The sequence below is a fragment of the Oncorhynchus mykiss genome, chromosome 5 (assembly GCF_013265735.2).
Source record: "Oncorhynchus mykiss isolate Arlee chromosome 5, USDA_OmykA_1.1, whole genome shotgun sequence".
Taxonomy (NCBI): Eukaryota; Metazoa; Chordata; class Actinopteri; order Salmoniformes; family Salmonidae; genus Oncorhynchus; species Oncorhynchus mykiss.
In genome coordinates this window covers 42,774,823-42,795,449 of record NC_048569.1, presented here as the reverse complement: position 1 = coordinate 42,795,449, position 20,627 = coordinate 42,774,823, and the positions used below count along the sequence as shown (strand labels likewise).

Below are 20,627 nucleotides of genomic sequence, written 5' to 3'. Positions count from 1 at the left end.
ATGGGGACAAAGATCGTACTTTTTGGAGAAATGTCCTCCTGTCTGAATAGAACTGTTTGGCCATAATGACCATCATTATGTTTGGAGGAAAGAGTGGGAGGCTTGCAAGCCAAAGAACTTCATCCCATCCGTGAAGCATGGGGGTGGCAGCATCATGTTGTGGGGGTGTTTTGCTGCAGGAGGGACTGGAGCACTTTACAGAATAGATGGCCTCATGAGGGAGGAAAATTATGTAGATGTTTTGAAGCAACATCTCAAGACATCAGTCAGGAAGTTAAAGCTTGTTCGCAAATGGGTCTTACAAATGGGCAATGACCCAAAGCATACTTCCAAAGTTGTGGCAAAATGGCATAAGGACAACAAAGTCAAGATATTGGAATGGCCATTACAAAGCCCTGACCTCACTCTTATAGAAAATGTGTGGGCAGAACTGAAAAAGTGTGTGTAGCAAGGAGGCCTGCAAACCTGACTCAGTTACACCAGCTCTGTCAGGGCCAAAATTCACCCATCTTATTGTGGGAAGCTTGTGGAAGGCCACCCGATACGTTTGACCCAAGTTAAACAATTTAAAGGCAATGCTACCAAATACTAATTGAGTGTATGTAAACTTCTGACCCACTGGGAATGTGATGAAAGAAATAAAAGCAGAAATAAATAACCCCCTCCACTATTATTCTGACATTTCCCATTTTTTAAATAAAGTGGTGATCCTAACTGACCTAAGACAGGGAACTTTTACTAGGATTAAAAGTCAGGAATTGTGAAAAACTGAGCATAAATGTATTTGGCTAAGGTTTATGTAAACTTCTGACTTTAACTATATACCCGTTTCACAATTATGTGCAGACCATAACCAAACTGTACTGGGTAAGGGTTTGTTATTTTTCTTTTTCCACATTGCCCTTTCCAGCACGGTTCCAGGGACTATGTTGGATGCGCAACCAGTACAGCTTGGTACAGCTCAGCAGTGTGAAAAGCCCTATACAGTAGCCGAATAACACGCCATCATACAGATAAAGAGGGAGGTGCTTCGTTTCATCAAAAGCTGTGCGCAGTTTATTGTAGTATTCTAAATTTACATTAAAAAAAAAAGAAAAAAAAAAAAGTCTGCCCATGTCCTAGAACCATTATGAAAGTTAACGCACAAATTCAATATACATCTCATTGTATTTTACATAGAGTATAAGAGTATAGGCATGGAGGTGGCATGATTCATTACAAGGCTTTAAAGAATCAGAGAAAAAAAGAAAAAAGGGAATAAATAGAAGGTGCTATCTTCAGCTGAAAAACTAAATCTGAACGTAAGTCGTACAAAAAACAATGGCTGCAATGTGGAGTCCCGAGCTCCCCTTCCTCAACAAAGAGAAGAAATACAACTGAATGCAGGGAGGGAGTCTGGGCCTACAGAATCAGAGAGAGGAGCAGAGTTGAGTGCGATTGATGATAATGGGAGAGACTAGTTCTTCTGTACAGGTGCATAAATTAGAAACTACATCTGGTAGTTACACACTGCTTATCACTAAAACATCAACATCTAGGAAAAATGTCAGAGGCAAGATCTTGTTTTTCTGCTCCTAGTACTGTATTATTTTATCATCTGCTAAGTAGACGCAGACGTCTTGAGTTGACATTAGTGCCGCAAGTTGTTATATACAGACGATGGTGTCACAGAGAGGGAAGGACAAACCGGAGCTGAGAGACAAACACATTGCATTGTTTTCTTTTTAAAAGCTACAACAGATTCCAATAGGTTGCTTTTTTCTATTAAAAATGTTAAAAAGTTGTAAAAGTTCCTAAACTTTTCAGTGTGTCAGTTTTTTATGGGTGATATTCAATTTTTCAGAAAAACTCAAATCATGTAACCCTTTTAAAATGGTGGAAGATAAAAAAGCATGGGGATTTATTTAATTTTTTGAGCTTTTTAATGACGATAAGGTCATTAAAAGTCATGCACGCTGCAAAGAACCTCATGCAGTAGTTATGGTAAACCATTCAAGCACTTTATTAGTTAAGTCATAAATACACACAGCAGCTTCATCAGAGGGTGTCTGATTCCTCTTCAGTTTTTGAATGTGGAGTATTTATAAAGGAGCCTTTTGCATGAGAACAGGAAGCAGAGGTCTGCCACGGCTACCTAATGCTGACCTGCTAAAGAAAAATTATGTGATTATCAACTTTTTAATATATATTTATATATTTATTTTATCTTCATCGCTCGCTCGGCGCTGCGCACTCATCCACTTGCACTTTCCCCAATCGCTCCCGTTCTCCTTTTTTATGGTTGTACACAATGTAACAAAGGTGACAGACCTGAAATTACAATCACCAAAAAACAAACCAAAATACAGCCTGCTGCACCGCCCGCCCATCACTGGCAGTGGCAGCACAGAGGACAAAGTCTGCGTGGTGCTGGGATATCATCAAAGAGGAGGCGGTGGAGGCTCCTTAGAGCTCCTCGAGCTGCTGCCGTAGCTGCCTGTACCGCTCTCCTTGAGGTTGAGATTCTCCAGGGCCACGTCTAAAGGCATGATATCCACGCAGCCCATGGCCCCAAAGCTGGCGAAATCTCGCCGCTCGTCCTCGTCCGAGGAAGAGCTCTCCTCGCGCATTAGCGTGCTCAGCAGCAGCTCCTGAACGAACAGGCTGCGGTCGGCGCGCTCGCCCTCCAGCACCTGCCGCTCCGCCTCCGACATCTTGGGCTCGTTTAACCTTTAGCGGGACAAAGAAGAGGGGAACTGGTTAGCACCGAGCAGAGGCAGGGACTACTGCAGTAGTGTTGACATAACAGAATTTAGACTTTGATACCAGGGTTAGCATCACGATACTCGACCACACGGCAAAAAAGAAAGCGGGGAGTGACAGATTTTACACATTTTATTTATTTTTTTTAATAGAAAAACAAAATTGAATGTTCTAAGTCCACAATGCTTTTTAGGTCTAGGAAAAAAATCTAGCAACAACACGCACCACGTGGACTGAGGTGATGGAAGACTGATTGATGGAGCTGTGGAGAGAACGTGCCTGCCTTTTCAAATGGGCAAGTTAGTTTTACATGGTCCAGTTTGCTCATTTTAGACCTTTCCATTGGTCGTTAGATTAAAATCTCCATGCAAAACATACTCCACCAATATTACATCTGCGAACTACTGACAGAAACCAAAAAGATCATATGAAATTAAGCCCATATTCTGTCCTTCATAATATTGTTGACGTTTCTGCAAATAATAATTTGCACACTAATAAAGCAGCTCAATGTTTGCGTGTCAGCATTTTTTCCCCGACAACAATCGAGAAACTCAAGGCAGGATTAACTAAGGAATCATCGTGTAATGTGATCACCCATGTCCTGGGGTTGAGTGTAGACAGAATGAAACATTTAGGACAAGGAAATCAGAAAATGTGAGCACGTCCAAGTTGTTAGCATTTTAAAAGTTGTGTAGTGTATGCCCAGCATTACTTGTGGACTCGCAATGCTCGGCAGTGGTGGACAACTTGACTTTGAGCCAATCAAAGAGCACGAACCTCCACGTGGGAGAGCCGACAGGAGTGACAAGAAAAATACAATTAAAAAAAAGAGGGCACTTTACCCAGTGTAATCCACTCCCAGTTCATCAGAATTGTTTTAACTAAAAACAAAGCTGCATAATGCACCTTTTTTCTAGAGCAAGTCTTTACATATTTTTTTAAACCAAGCTAGCTATCTAGCATGATTAATAAATAATCCTTCTCCATTATCTCATACTGTCAGTGCCAGTTCGCTTACTAGCTAATGTTAGCTTAACGGTTAGCGTCGCCATATGCAATAGCACAACATAGCTAGCTCACTTCTACACTGACTCTTGGCTGCTTTCTAAAAAATGTATCCATTGTGATTTAATTATAAATGGTACTAGTTACCTACACTGAACAAAAATAAACGCAACATGCTACAATTTCAAAAACGAGTTACAGTTCATAGAAGGAAATCAGTCAATTGAAATAAACTCATTAGGCCCTAATCTATGGATTTCACACGACTGGGCAAGGGGCCAGCCATGAGCCTGGTCCACCGAACTGGGGAGCCAGGCCCAGGTAATCAGAATGAGTTTTCCCCCACAAAAGGGCTTTATTACAGACAGAAATAGTCCTGACTACCCCCCTCCCCCTCCTCAGACTATCCCGCAGGTGAAGAAGCCGGATGTGGAGGTCCTGGGCTGGCGGGGTTACACGTTGTCGGCAGTTGTGAGGCCGGTTGGACGTACTGCCAAATTCACAAAAATAACATTGGCAGAGAAATTAAAATGGGACCAACACTTTATGTTGCGTTTATATTTTTGTTCAGTATAGTTGTTGATACTAGCCAGATTGCCACAAGGACTTACTAACAATTCTAGCTAACTAGCAAAAACATTTGCACAGCTTGCAATTTAGCTATCTGTTTTCTAATGCTGGCAAAATACAAAACAAGCTGCCGCCACCTTGTGGTCTGGAGTATTTATTTGATCTGTGGTTAAACGGCTGTGTGAACAACAAAATGTTAACTGCCGACACTGGGTAGGGGTGCTAAGTACCTATATATATTAAGATTTCTTGGTGTGTCTCTGACCCTTTAGAGGCATCGTCCTACTTTGAGATGTAGAATTTTCCCTCAAAATTACATACTTATACAAATGTATAATTAATATGCAATTCTGAAGAATAGAGTAATGACTTGCATTTCTAAATTGTATTAAAGCGCATTTTAAAATACATATAGCCTATTAATAGCTGAATATAGAGAGAAGCATGCTAACCTATAGGCCAGGGGTGTCAAACTCATTCCACGGAGGGCCAAGTGTCTGCAGGTTTTTGTTTTTTCCTTTCAATTAAGACCTAGACAACCAGGTGAGTGAAGTTCCTTACTAATTAGTGAGCTTAATTCATCTATCAAGTGGAGTGGAGTGAAAACAGGCAGACACTCGGCCCTCAGCGGAAGGAGTTTGACACATGCTATATGCCCGGCATGATTTATTGATATATATATATATATATATAATTTTTTTTTTTAAATTTTAAATCACACCACGTCCGGGCCATTAGAAATTCTGTTCTGGCCATTAGATTTTTGGCCAGTGAGAAAAAAAAAGTTTGCTTTGATCCTGTGATGGAGTTTGCAGAACAAATGGCCACTGGATTGATGCAAATCATCATGATTTTGCTAGGTAGGCACAGGCTACTTTGTAGTTAACTTTTAATTGAGAATGTTGTTGGGAAAGCCTTTCCATCTATCCGAAGACAGTTATCATTAGCATCGCTAATGGTAGTCCCAATTGTGTACACTCATTTACATAGTAAAAAAAATAAAAAAAATAAACTCGCCTATATACAAATATTGAATAAATGTATATTTGAACTTACTCTGCCGATTGTCTGTGGGGTTGGGCCATCAGTGGGTTAAAAATTTGAGACAAAATTTCCCCAAAAAAGTATTATTAAACTGACTTCAAAACACGAGTCTCCAGATGAGTTTGCTCGTGACCTAAAACGTGTGCACAAGACGAAGTACAGTGCATTCGGAAAGTATTCAGACCCCTTGACTTTTTCCACATTGTAACGTTCCAGCCTTATTCTAAAATGAATTAAATTGTTTGGATTAAATCCACCCACAATACCCCATAATGACCAAGCAAAAACAGGTTTAGACGTTACTGCAAATGTATTAAATAAACATGTATTTTTTCCAAATCACATTTACATAAGTATTCAGACCTTTTCCTCAGTACTTTGTTGAAGCACCTTTGGTAGCGATTACAACCTCGAGTCCTCTTGGGTATGACGCTACGAGCTTAACACACCTGCATTTGGGGAGTTTCTCCCATTCTTCTCTGCAGATCCTCTCAAGCTGTCAGGTTTGAGGGGAACGTCGCTGCCCAGCTATTTTCAGGTGTCTCCAGAGATGTTCGGTCGGGTTCAAGTCCAGGCTCTGGCTGGGCCACTCAAGGACATTCAGAGACTTGTCCTGAAGCCACTCTTGCATTGTCTTGGCAGTGTGCTTAGGGTTGTTATCCTAATGGAAGGTGAACCGTCGCCCCAGTCTAAGGTCCTGAGAGCTCTGGAGCAGGTTTTCATCAAGGATCTCTGTACTTTGCTCTGTTCATTTTTCCTTCAATCCCGACTAGTTTCCCAGTCCCTGCTGCTGAAAAACATCCCCACAGCATGATGCTGCCACCAACATGCATCACCATAGGGATGGTGCCAGGTTTCCTCCAGAAGTGACGCTTGTCATTCAGGCCAAACAGTTCAATGTTGGTTTCATCAGACCAAAGAATCTTGTTTCTCATGATTTGAGTGTCTTTAGGTGCCTTTTGGCAAACTCCAAGCGGGCTGTTATGTGCCTTCTACTGAGGAGTGGCTTTCGTCTGGCCACTCTACCAAAAAGGCCTGATTGGTGGAGTGCTGCAAAGATGGTTGTCCTTCTGGAAGGTTCTCCCATCTCCACAGAGGACCTCTGGAGCTCTCTAAGTGACTACTGGGTTCTTGGGTCACCTCCCTGACCAAGGCCCTTCTCCCCCAATTGGTCAGTTTGGCCCGGGGGGCCAGTTCTAGGAAGAGTCTTGGTGGTTACAAACTTCTTCCATTTAAGAATCAGAGGCCACTGTGTTCTTGGGGACCTTCAATGCTGCGGACATTTGTTGGTACCTTTCCCCAGATCTGTGCCTCGACACAATCCTGTCTCTATGGACAATTCCGACCTCATGACTTGTTTAATTATTTTTATTTTTTTTAATATTCAATACATTAGTAAAAATGTCTAAAAACCCGTTTCCTCTTTGTCTTTATGGGGTGTTGTGTGTAGATTGAGGATTTGAAAGTATTTTCCAAATGCGCTGTATATGCGATGCATGCATACAAACCGAAGTCTTGCAGGTTTACTAGGGCTGGGAATTGGCAGGGACCTCAATACGATATTATCATGATACTTAGGTATGTATTGCAATTTTCACGATTCTATATGTATTGCAATTCGACACTGCAAATTTATTGCGATTGACATTCCAAACATATCGCACATTTTAGGTTTGCTGCAGAGAGACAAAGAGCATGAAAAAACAAGTTTGATCAGTCAGAGAAATAAGAGCTGAAAACATGATGACTCACTATTTAAAAATATGTAGAACAAGCTATAGGATGAAATATACTGCCATTTTGATAAGTCAAATCAATACTCGGTAGTCAAATATTGATATCATTTTGTCCCAAAACTTCTATCGATTTTCTTCTCCGATCACTAGTGTTTACATGGCTTTGCACACGTGCCAGGTTTTCAAATTACAACGGCAGTACCGGCGCTTTAAATAGTCTGGCGAATAATACCTTCCTGTGGATATTTTGTCTCAAATTTCGACCCACTGAAGGACCAAAACAGAATCTGTAGAGTAAGTTCAAATTGTATTTTATTCAACATTCTGGCTTGTAAGGACACTTTCGAAGTTGTTGCAGGCGTTATACCAAGAATTGGTATCACAGTCCGATTTATTAGGCAACACTAACGGATACACAAAGTGGTGAACACGCGCACCACACACAGATGGGTATTCCCATGCCGTTGCCTCTTCAGAAAGTTGCAGGGAATATGAATCACTGATGTATTCTGTTCATGCCTTATGATAAACAATTAGTTGATTTCCAAACGTGAGACATTTGATAAGAGGAACAAAAACGAACAAAATTCTAGTACCAAACTGTTTTACACGTTGTGGTATCGAAAAAGGGTAGTAGGAGAGGAGACCTGTGAGTCTATGGGTGGGGAGAGAACAAGTGGAGGGAGACACCATGCAAAGGGGAGGGGGGGGCAGAGCAGATCCTGCCACTCGGGGCATTCAACACCTGGGGCCTGATAGCAGTAACAGCGAACAGTGTGTGTGTGTGTGTGTGTACAGAGCCTTCCATTTATAATATAGTCAAGTTAAAAAATAAAAACATTTAAAGGCTCTGTTCACATGTACACCTCAGAGGGATCGACCAACTCACCGTGTGAGCAGGAACTGGGAGCTGTGGGAGGCCATGGGGTTGCTCTCGGCCACGCCGGCCGAGTTGGCGACGGCGCTGGGCGGGGGGATGGTGGCGCCGATGTTGCCGCCGGGGTTGGAGCGTCGCGTGGTGTTCCTGGCCGTCTCCAGCTGTTGCCGGGCCGCTTGGGCCTGCTGGCGCTCCAGCTGCAACTGCATCTGTAACTGCTGCAGCTGAGATGCGGACGGGCCCGACGAGTTGAGCTGGCCGCCCGCAGAGCGCCGCACGCCCGACAGCTGAGACAACAGCTCTGTGGGAGGAGAGATGAAGAAGTGTGTTCCGAGTTTCTTCTAGCGAGATGAAGTTTCAAACTAGGCTCCAGTAGACAGGTGAATGTGATATACAGTAAGACTGTCACAGAAAAGAGGCACCGCACTAGGACTGAGGGTTATACTTCATACGAGATTCAGAGCCAGAGCCATTACATCTCACAGAAAGATAACCACTGAAGTCAACATTCAAGTGACTCCAGTGCAGACTGGTGAATAAAATATAGCAGAAGTGAACACAGATCAGGGAGTAAAGAGCAGACAACCAGATTCTCTATCCATCTCAATGGGAAAGACCCTGCTTGTCGTTGACTACACAGACAGAGGCTGGTCAGACCAGGTGCACTGCTCACCTGCTATGGGGTCCATGGCTTCCCTGTTACTGGGTGAGTACGAGGAGCTCTGTGAGGAGGAGAGCCCCCCGGTGGAGCTGCTAGTAAAGTGCATGTTGGTCCTGCGTGCCCTGGGACCGCCCAGCCCGCGACCGGGGTGGAACATCCGACGCACGTGCCGGACGCCGCTGGACTCATCGTAAACCAGGCAGGTTAAGGAGCAGAGTTGAAAGGGTTCGCAAGTACTTGGAATAATCAGAAACAATACACACCCTGCCCACAATGGTGTACACACACGCGCATAAGCAGACACACGCAGACAGAGAAGAGCTGCATTGAAAAGATATTAAATCTCTAGGTGCTCTGTGTTCAAGTGTGAGATGAGCAGCAAAGTCGTCGGTCACATGATTGGGGTCCCCGCCCGGCAACGCAGCACATATTGGACAGATCTGAAATAAAGCAAGCAGTAAACACCCTCTGGATATATTCAACTGACCACTCAAGTTATTTTAAGTTATTGACAAGCGTCAGTTGTAAAATAACCATTTGAGAATTGTGTTAATGTGTCCATGAGCCCTGGAATCTAATCTAACCATAGATTCTTATAGGAGGACGTAAACGGCAAAAACATCCTATTGAAACCAATGGAGGACATTTTTTTTTTAAGCAAAAGGGCAACAGAGCTAGACTGGGGGAATGGTCTTTCCCATCTTAGTAAAGCTAGATGAAACACTAGGATGATGTGTCCACTCACCACCTCTGTGGAGGTCTCTGTATGCTCGGAGGCGACATGCTCCTGTAGGGATGTCTCTGTGTATCCCATTTTACCACAGTAAGGACAAGAAAAGCTCTGGGGCTGCTCTACTGAGAACGCCTCACCGCCGTAATACAGGTCTGCAAAGAAAACAATCCGTCTTTAGAGTCGCTGTTATCATCATCATAACACAAACATTTTATATACAATACAATTAGGGCAAAGTGTTTTTTTCCTGACCACATGACCAGACCAAGAAGAAGTCCAAGCCCAGTTTGGGCCCACGTGGTCAGGAAAAAAAACTCCTGTTATAAATGTCTAATCTACGCTGCAAATGTCCTTACCAAAGTCTACCCTGGTTAATATACACTGCATGGCGTGTTCTGTCGTGTGTCTCGTTGTGGTGGCGCCGCTCTCGTAGCACGACGCGCACAGGTCGTAGTCGTAGCAAATTAAACACTTGTACCGGCGCCCTCTGAAGTTCCCTTTTAAACACGCGTCACAGCTCACACCTGCAAAACAAGGGTGAGTACTGAATGTCAACGTATAGGCTAATTGCATACATGATAGCGTGGAGTAGGCCTACGACCAGAGAGAAAGAGAGAGGAGGAGAGAGGGAGAGAGAAAGAAAGTACAGTCTGCTCCGAAGCTGGCTGACACTCCTCAGCCAGTCTTTGGCACTGACACTAATCCACAAATGCCAACCGAGAAGACAATCCACCTAAAAGTCAGTAGCAAGTCATTAAGGAATGCCAGTGTGTGTGCCTGGCTGGCACTGAATAATAATGCCCCATCTTATCGGCTCTTATGCATTTGTACGTATTCTTTTCCCATTTGTTGCCTGGGCTTTATATTACATAATAAACTAAGCAGGCCTAAACAGAGGCAAAAGAGATGATCTGGAGAAAATAAACGGAGCACGTAGACAGTGAAAATAAAAATAACCATTTGAAAAAGGCACCCCATTGTCCGCTTCCTGTCCCTTTGTGCCCTTTCTTTGTCATCTCACGATGACGCCTGTCTGAAGGAGGACATTATCTAAACTGCTATAACCACCACCTTCACTTTGTTACTGCTGCTTTTATCAGAAAATTTCACCAGTTATAAAGCCAAGGCATTTATCACATAGCCCTTATCACTCCTTAGGCAACTGACAAAACGGATACAAAGTGAAGGAACTGAAAAAGGAAAAGGCTAGGCTGCTGTTCCTTGCTCACATATAGTCAGACATTTATGAGAACTGAAAACTTCTGTACAAGATTGGTCATTCAATTGTCTGGATTCTCAACATTTTCAATTTGAGAATATGCCCTTGCTCTGTGATGATGACAACAGCAGCTGACTTCCCATCCTTTGATGACAATCAAGCACTGGGAAATGGTACCAAATGAATTACACCCCTTGCTACACTACTCAGAGGTCAGGGGCCTCATTTATAACCGTTGCACACATTTTATACTAAATACCTGCAGCTGCTATTCCTGAAATGACTACATATGCATGTTTCCCGTTATAAATCAGACCTACCGCCTGAATAAAGCCCATCATTCACCTTTCCAAGATACAATAATCCCCCTTTTTGCTGAATACTTTGGAAGTATTGGAATTGGGCCAAGACAGAATTTATATTTATTTGTATTTTTTATTTGACCTTTATTTAACCAGGCAAGTCAGTTAAGAACAAATTCTTATTTACAATGACGGCCTAGGAACAGTGGGTTAACTGCCTGTTCAGGGGCAGAACGACAGAACGACCTTGTCAGCTCGGGGGTTTGAACTTGCAACCTTCCGGTTACTAGTCCAACGCTCTAACCACTAGGCTACCCTGCCGAATATCTAAAGGAAATATCAATAGCGAACTTGATTAAATGTGTTGGCAGATTTGTATATTTTTTATTTTCAGTGACATTTGCTGTTTCGGAAATACGAAAACAATTGCAAATTGCTGTGAACCTCTAAACATATAATTTAATTCAATAATGTTTTGGTATTTACTTCCTCCTGAACCTTAAATATGCTGCACTGCCCGCAAATTCTTAAATATTGTCCACTCTGGAAACTTTTTTTTTTTACTATAGTTGGTCTACTTACAGTTGTGGCCTACAATTTAATGCAAAAAAATATCAACTGTCTGTTCACCAGTTAAATTACACCATATGTTATAAATCCCTTTCAGGTGAAAAGAGAACAAACATTCAATGATAATAGCCTATCTAATAGGCCCAATTAAATGAGAGACGAGCACGCCAATCTGTTGTAGGGCTACTCCGAACATGCACTCATCGCGGCTAGAAAAGGTGCAATGGTCATGATATATTTATGTTTATAAATGAAAGTGTCTTGTCTACTCGAGAAATGTGAAATTACAGTATTCAGACGTGGTCTACAAAATGTCAACAGAAAAGGAGAACCATCTGCTCTACTGTTAAACTGTGTTTAGGATCACATAGAGCAAAATACTTTCAATACCGGTAGCTTATCTATTTACTGCTGTGGAGTGGGTCCAAATTACACGAGAGATGTTAAGATAGGCTACCATTCGTCCCTTGTTGCAGGCCTATAGGCTATTTCACGAGTATGAAACCATCACAGTCAAAAGGTGAGGAATTTGAATTGGAAATAGATGTAATTATTTTAGAATGAATGTAAAGATAAAATAAATAGTTTCTCACGAACAGCAAATTATTGCATCTTATTATATTTAGCTACCTGTTTTTTTGTTATGTATAAGTCATCATTTATTCCCCCATTTGCACTCATTTGCCTTCTTGCAAAGCAATACTTCAACCACTAGGAACTGTACGTACGTACGCATGACCTAAAGTTTGTGGGAGGATAACCACATTCTCACATCAAGTTCAGTTTTTATAAATGCCAACTTTTGCGTGAAAACTGGTGCATGCATGTTCTGGGGCATATTTTGTACGTACACAATCGTTTATAAATGAGGCCTGTTGCAAAACGTTTCTTAAACTGAAGCAAACGAAACGGGGAGGGACCTACCTGAATTTGCCCAATAGAAAATCTTGTTATACTTGCAAAACGGTGTCTTTCACACCACAGAATGACAGTTTGTGCCATCATTCTGTTACCAATCTTTGATTCTGCACTGTTCCAAGTAAATGTTAAAGTTATTGGCATTTTTTCAAACTTTTACATTTTTGGTTTCAGTGTCACTCCTACTGTGAAATTGCCCCTATGCAATGCTTGTCTGGACTCTGGATAAAAGTAGCCTTTTTAGCTAACGTTCCACTCCTGTCATTTGCCAAAGAGACTGCTGGCCTTTCGGCAATCTCAATTACGCAGCCAAATTTACGGCACAGTTGCTGATTGGTAGACGGAAACATGAATATTTTCCATGACAATGTAATGGGACATGGGGTGCGCGCAAATTTGGTGCAATATAGAATTTGTAGAACAAACAAACAGTCGCAGTCGGTATTCCCATAAGGAATTCCCCTCGACCACGCCCACAAATTGGGGGAAAACTAAATTATTTCCAATTGATTGACATTATAAAAGTTTTTTTGTTATAGAGAAATAACAAAACATGCCCGAAAAGCTGCTGTGTTGTTCAATGTACATGTAGCCAAGTAAAAAAAATCCCAACCTAAGGTTTGTAATACTCCCAAGTAGGGAAATAGAGCCTGCGAGAAGAGCCCTGTGGATTCAGACTATTCTGTGTGGGAAATGTGGGGATGCCGTGTTCAGGTAGGCTACACATAGCTATGTGTGTGGTAAACATATCACAGCTAAGACATTTAACGCCACTCACTACTTGTAGCTGTAAAGTCCATTTGTGTTGTTGGTCTAGGCTAACTTATCGTTCCGGTCAGTAGCCCTACAATATTACGTTTTTCTAGGTCGTAAGAACGCTAGGGAGCAGGACATTTTTAAAAGTACTCTTTAGACATGTTGTACATTTCTTAAAATGTAGTTTTGTAATTGACTAAAACAAATGGATTACAAGAAAGCTTTACTTTTTAAAATGAAATTTTGGGCTGTGAGCCAGTGGGGTAATCTAAGTAACAGGTTGATTTCCCCACTGGTAGGTAGGGCCGAAACATTCTCTAATACCGACTGTGTGAATACCGTTACAAACCTGCTGCAGTCATTCCCTTGTGAGAAGGTAGTGTCAATGCAAGATCATGTTGTTCAAAGTGGCTAGAGAGGACTCCGTAATGAGAGAGAAAGAATGATACAGAAAATATTAGCCTACAAGATTAAAATCGAGCTACGTTTGCTTCAGTTGCATCCCGTACATTTTTTAAAATTCAATTTATTTAATTAGACAAGTCAGTTAAGAACAAATTCTTATTTACAATGACGGCCTACCCCGGACGACACTGGGCCAATTGTGTGCCACCCTATGGGACACCCAATTACAGCCGGATGTGATTCAGCCTGGACTCGAACCAGGGACTCTAGTGACGCCTCTTGCACAGAAACGCCTTAGACTGCTGTGCCACTAGGCAGCCCATTAATGGGGAAAGTAATGTAACTGGCACCTGTCGTCATTCCTCGCAAATACGCTGATTATCATGACTCCTCTCTTATTAAAAAGTGGAATTGACCGCATTTTAGCAACATGAAATCTTATTAAAATCTGTTCAGTCACCCCCCAGGAAGAATTACACTTGTTCCTTCTTCTGACAAGCAAGCACTTACATAAGGTCATTTTCATAAATTCATGGAATGTTTGGGAATGAAGTATAGTAAGGCATTTGTGAAAATTCCATAGCAATATAAAATGGGAAAGCGGCCGTGTGTTTTAACAATTAATAGACACTGCAGTAAATAAAACTGCAACTGAAGTGGACTTAACCTATGCGACGCATCAGTCTAATTTCATAAAGACTTGACTCATTTATACTCGCTTCTGTGTCCTATTCAGCCTGCGGGCCTGGTGTTTGACGGTGCATCCCGAATGGGTGGCAGCAGCAAACAATGTACCAGGTCAGCTGATATCAATAGTTTGGGACTACCAAGACATGTATTGGTGAATTTTATACAATGGGTGGGTCTAATCCTGGACGCTGATTGCATAGCCGGAAGTCTATTCCACAAGTTACCACCGGCTAAAGCTATGACGTTGAAATGCCAATTTACTCTGTTCCATCTCACTGCAGAATCCACGGTCTCCTCAACCCAGCCAGACAATTTATAAACTTGATCTCCACTGTAAAAAAGTATCTAGACATATTTCCCCATTTATTTTAGACTACCCGTTGGTTTTCAATAGTGTAGATGTGTATAAACCTTGTTGTTAGTCTCTGACATTTGCAACATTGTTTCAATACCATAGCAATGAATGTGTAGGGGTCGGGACAATAAAAACAGGCAGGCAGCTTTTCTCAGCCAATCGAAATCATTAAATCAGCATAACCTTTATGGATATATACAAAGACATGTCAGTAGAAAATAGGTCAAATGAAATTAAATGCAGCTAGTTTGCAGTCTTTCCATCTTCAGTTTGAAGTTAGCTGTATTTTTGGCTAGCTCCTCTGAACAAGTGTCCTGAGGAGAGACCACATTTTCTATGCCAGGTGAAAACACGCATCATTAGCTCATTGTTATGGATAGGGTTGCAAAGGGTCTGAAACTTTCCGGGAAATTTCTGCGATTTTTCCATGGGAAGTTAAGCCTGGGAATGTGGGTAATTTTGCTTAAATTCATCAAAAAGGTTAGCTTATAACAGTGAATCTTTTTTGTGGGATACACAAGGCAATTCTAGCTCTTATGGCATATTTTGGTTAAACTATCCCCAATTAGAATTGCAACCCTCTGCATGCACAGTGCATTCTTCCATCACATGTGCAGCTGATTCTCAAGATCTTGCACACTAATGAGATGCTATTAAGCCCACACTACTACACTGTCTGAGCCAAGGACTACATGCTTTCTGGTAAGTTTTGATTACAATACTGAGTGGGGTGAATATAGTTATGACATACATGATTTCTTGTTAACTAGTAAATAGTAGCCTACAGCAAAGTGTTTTTAAATAATTTCTAACAATTTCTGCTAATTAGTTTTTGCTACCATGTGGGTTTTTAGCTTACTTGAGCCTGCTAACAGTGTTAATTCACCTGTTTCCATAAATGTTTCATTTTAAAATATTTATTTTACAAAGTAGTTGTTTAATCTAACTTCTTCACTATTTATCTGTACATGGAATTGTATTTGGATTTTTTCTAATCTTTACAAGAAAATGCCACGGGCACTATCTGATGTGTGGAGACATTTCACTGCAGCTAATGTAGAAGGAAAAGCTGTGTACATTTGCAAATACTGTGCCAAATCATATGTGAATAATGCAACAAAGATGCAGAATCATCTGGCGAAGTGCATAAAGTTCCCTCAGCGCTCACAACAAGCAACCTCTGACAAAAGTCCCTCTACTTCTATTCGAGGTGAAAATGATGAATCAGACACCTTATCGATAGCAACAGCTCATGGTCCTCCTGGAATGAGAAGTTTATTTTGACTCAATGAAGGAACGTAGTCAGAAATGCTGATGAATGTCGTGCTCGAGCTGTGTATGCAACTGGTTCACCTCTGATGCTCACAGGCAATGTGTATTGGAAGAGATTTCTGAATGGTCTTTGCCCAGCATACACCCCTCCAACCAGACATGCTTTATCTACTAATTTGCTGGATGCAGAGTTCAAGTGAAGGTCAAGCAAATCATAGAGAAAACAGACTGTATTGCAATCATCTCTGGTGGGTGGTCAAATGTTCGTGGGCAAGGAATAATTAACTACATCATCTCCACCCCTCAACCAGTAGTCTACAAGTGCACAGACACAAGGGACAACAGACATACCAGTCTCTACAATGCAGATGAGCTGAAGGCAGTCATCAATTACCTTGGACCACAGAAGGTATTTGCACTGGTGACAGACAATGCTCTGAACATGAAGGCTGCTTGGTCTAAAGTGGACGAGTCCTACCTTCACACCACACCCATTGGCTGTGCTGGCATGCATTGAATCTGCTCCTCAATGACATCATGGCACTGAAAACAATTGATACACACTACAAGAGAGTCAAGGAAATGGTTAAGTATGTGAAGGGTCATCAAGTTATAGCAGCAATCTACCTCACCGAGCAAAGTGAGAAGAATAGAGAAAGTGAGAAGAATAGAGCACCACATTGAAGCTGGCCAGCAACACCCGTTAGGGAGGGGCAGGAGTCTCTCCAAGAAATGGCCATATCACGGTCTGCCGATATGGACAGCCCCATCAAGAGGATCCTCCTGGATGATGTATTTTGGGAGAGAGTGGCAAGGAGCCTGAAACTCCTGAAACCTATAGCAGTAGCCATTGCACGGATTGAGGGAGACAATGCCAACCTGTCTGATGTTAAGACTCTGCTTACAGATGTAAGAGAAGAAATCCGTACTGCCCTGCCCACTTCACTGTTGCACCAAGCAGAGGAAACTGCAGTTCTGAAATACATCAGAAAGCGTGAAGACTTCTGCCTGAAGCCCATACACACCGCAGCGTACATGTTGGACCCCAAGTATGCTGGCAAGAGCATCCTGTCTGGTGTAGAGATCAACAAGGCCTATGATGTCATCACAACCGTGTCTCGCCACCTGGGCCTGGATGAGGGCAAGGTTCTTGGCAGTCTGGTGAAGTACACTTCCAAGCAAGGCCTTTGGGATGGAGATGCAATATGGCAGTCATGCCAAAATTTTACAGATGTATGTTGAACATTTTTTGGGAGATGTGATGGATCATTGGGGATCATTCAATATTCCCTTTTGTTGTTCAGTGAAATCATCCCATGTGAAGAGTCAACTCATTTAATTAAAGTTCAATTTGTAACTACATTATTTTTGTTTTATTGGAAGGATGTAATAATTTGCAATTATGTCTACTTATGATAAGGTAAAAGGTTTATGTTTCTGTCTCCATATGATACAGTCAATGTATCCAATGCAAAAAACATCTACATTTAAATGTCATTCATTTGCATATATTTCCATTAATTCCCATATATTCCTGTTAATTCCCATGGAAAGTTTCCACCTCTGTATATTCCCCAAAATGTACAACCCTAGTTATGGATGTATTGAAGTAAGCTGTTTTCTAGTGACATTTAAACAAATGCAAATGCAGCTACTTAGCTGTTATTCTGGCTGCACTGTTTGACATGACTGTAAGTTGGCAAGTTGGCCGTAGTTGACTAGCTAGCAAGCAAGCAAGCAAGCAATGGATAAGAAGGTTGCCAGCCGGTATGGCAATATAACATTTAGAACGAACGACTGGGTTGCGTTCATAGACACAGAACAAATAGACTTAACGACTGGGTCGTGTGTCTCTGGCAACCAAACCGATATACATCTTGTGGATGGATGAAATAGTATGAATAAAGTGTTGAATGAAAATATGTCAATCATTATTTGAACATTTTGGTAACCCGTAGAATAATGTAATAATGCCCTCGAAGTCTGATCTCGACTTCCGTCTTGGGCCTAACAACACCCGTGCCATCATATCATTCAAACACAGGCTTCTCTGGCATCATCACTTAAATATTTATGTTTAACTGCATCCATCTATTCTGCCAACAATGCCTTACTGTATGTCATGGAATTTTGAGTCAAATAGAACCTATTTTTAAAACCTCTTAAAGTTGGTTTTGAAGCATAAACTGGTCATTTATATTTTTTGACTGATATGATTGCAGATATGAAACAGACAACGTAGTTAAAAAATCAATAGGAAATCAATAGTGACATATAGGGATATTATTTAACTATTTATTTTATTGTTTTGACAATATCGCAATATTATTTTTCTGCTAGTTGGCTGTACCTGCACGAAAACTCCCTCATAGCTTGTTCTCGATCTTTTTAAAATAGGGAGCCAATTTGTTTTCCTCACTTATTTCCATTACTGCTCAAATCTCGTTCTCTCATAGGTCTCTTGTCCCTCCGCAGCAGACATATGGTGAGAAATATGTTTGGACCATGGAATCGCAATAAAATCACAGTATTGAAATCGCAATTCATATATAATCTAAATACATATCATATTGGCACCTAAGTATTGTGACAATATCGTATTGCGAGTTCCCTGGCAATTCACTTATTTTGAGCAACTAAAAAATATATACCTACTTGAGAGAAGAAAAAAAGAAGCACCTTGCAGGATATAAAATAGGCAATTCACAGTGAACTGGAGGAGAAGTTTGAACGGCGAGAGCTTCTGTGGTGATCACATTTGTAAAAATGCAATAAACAGGAATGCTGTTCTCCCAGCAACAGAATGCCCAATGTTTGAATGTTTCCAATCAAATATAGGAATTAAGTTAGAACGTTTCCTATCAACCTAATTTGCATAAACATTGTGATTGGATTATAGCTGTGAGGGTTATCAAATTTGTATTAAATCCTCTGATCTCCTAGAGCTCATTAATGATAGAATGTTAATATTTGAAGATTTCCCGAAAGGCCAGTCTCTTTTGCTAATGATAAGAGTGGACACGAGTGGAATGTAATAGATTAACAGAGCACAACCAGGCTAGAGATAAATGGTGTGCTGCCTAGAAAAATATCATATTTGGAACCTGTATGTAATTTTGACATAGCTAGCCAATGCACCAATTCATCGACTTCATAACAGGCCTTCATAATATTCACACAGATCCTCTGCAGCAGCCCAGATAAAATTAATTATTCTCCAAACCTCACCAGAAACGTGCCTAAAGTGAAAAATTATGATCCTTAGTTAGCTACAACGTTAACTTCATTGGGGGAAAAAAGCCTGACCTGGCTAGTCATCCAGACCTAATATGGCACAAGTGAACAAATGTGTCTAGCAAGCCAGAGAGAAGGCTAGCTATCAAACTGGTTGTTCTCCAAATCCGTGCTCTAACAGAGTTAACTTGGCTAACCTTAGCTAACTTCACTCTGCTTACAGTTACCTAGTTTGCTGGTATACGGTACTCTTCTGCTCCGATAACCCTAACTAGCTAGCTAACGTTAAAGAATTTAATTAGAATAGGTAGCTAACGTTAGATAATTGAGTGACGATAGACTAGCTAGCTAGTTAGATACATGCCTAGGTTTGGCCCACTGTGACGGAGGGCCTCAAACTAACGATACCTTGATGACAGTGCATTCAATGACCAAAACCTTGGTGACTGAGTATTTCAGCACGAAGTCCAGTTAACTAGCTCTGAAAACAATCTGTGGCCATACCAAAATATACCACGCATTCACCCTTCCATTCCCCAAAGTCTGGACACTTTAAACTAGCTACTACTACTGTGTACAGCGTTGAAGAACGCTAGTTAGCTAGCTAGTTAACGTCCTAGCTAACTAGTTAGCAACCGTCGGACCATCATCAGTTTAGCTAGCTAGCGTTAGCACGCTAATTAGCATTAGCTAACTCGCTATAAGAAAATGCCCCTGACTAGACGTATGACTTATTTGAAACATGACTGTTAATGAATTCGGAGACTGTCGTTAAAGAAAAACTGCCTGGTTCCACCCAGTTATCAGGAGGTTGGGAAAAGGTTGAAAATTCATGGTGGCCGCCATCATGAGCCCTGTCCAATGCATTGCAATACAAAACATGGCATGTTAGCTAGCAAGCTTCAGCGCTCAGTCTGCGACGCTAAGGACGTCTATTTTTCACTTACCCTCATGTCGGGACATCCTACAGACGATGACACAGCCCCCTCCTGGGGCTCCCAAGCACGGATCAGGAGGAAAAGATACCGTTTTTGAGGGATAACCCTGGGACGCGATTTCTCTTTCCTATTTTCTCTTTAAGATGGATACTGAGCTTACAGTTCTCTGCTTCCCCCTCCCCGTCTGTCATGAAGAAGTACTGAGACAGAGCATTCGCAGTCTTCTGAAAAAACACTAGGAGGCGCCCTTTACAATAATGTATTTTGTGGTTGTTCAACTGAAGATGGTAATTTTTTTATTTTTTATTAACTGAGACAAGAAAGTTATTCACCCAAGCCCTGACTAGTTTGATGTAAAAAAACAAATAATTCCCCATGCTGCAGGATCCATGGATCATGCTCAGTGATCATGCCCATCACTCTTTCTTCACATCGACCTGTTACACTGGTGACAGCAGTGGGATGGCCTTTGGAGGAGCTTCCAGGTTTGCATTCAGGGCTTGGTGCAAATGCAAGGACGTTTTTGAGAGAGAGGGGTAATTCTGTAGCATGGCATAGCTATGTGAGAATACTACTGCCTCTGCCCTCGAGGCCGGG

At 41.6% G+C, this 20,627-nt stretch overlaps 1 protein-coding gene across 1 annotated transcript; it reads right to left on the bottom strand.

Moving 5' to 3' along the window:
• Positions 1–1,029: 1,029 nt before the first annotated feature.
• Positions 1,030–20,247, bottom strand: kcmf1 (potassium channel modulatory factor 1). The gene is made up of 7 exons (XM_021602990.2): positions 20,040–20,247; positions 9,728–9,895; positions 9,384–9,523; positions 8,977–9,078; positions 8,651–8,828; positions 7,990–8,278; positions 1,030–2,709 (listed from the first exon to the last, which is right to left on the bottom strand). Exons 1-7 carry the CDS (start codon positions 20,053–20,055, stop codon positions 2,421–2,423), a joined length of 1,182 nt encoding a protein of 393 aa, XP_021458665.2. The 5' UTR covers positions 20,056–20,247; the 3' UTR covers positions 1,030–2,420.
• Positions 20,248–20,627: the final 380 nt, after the last annotated feature.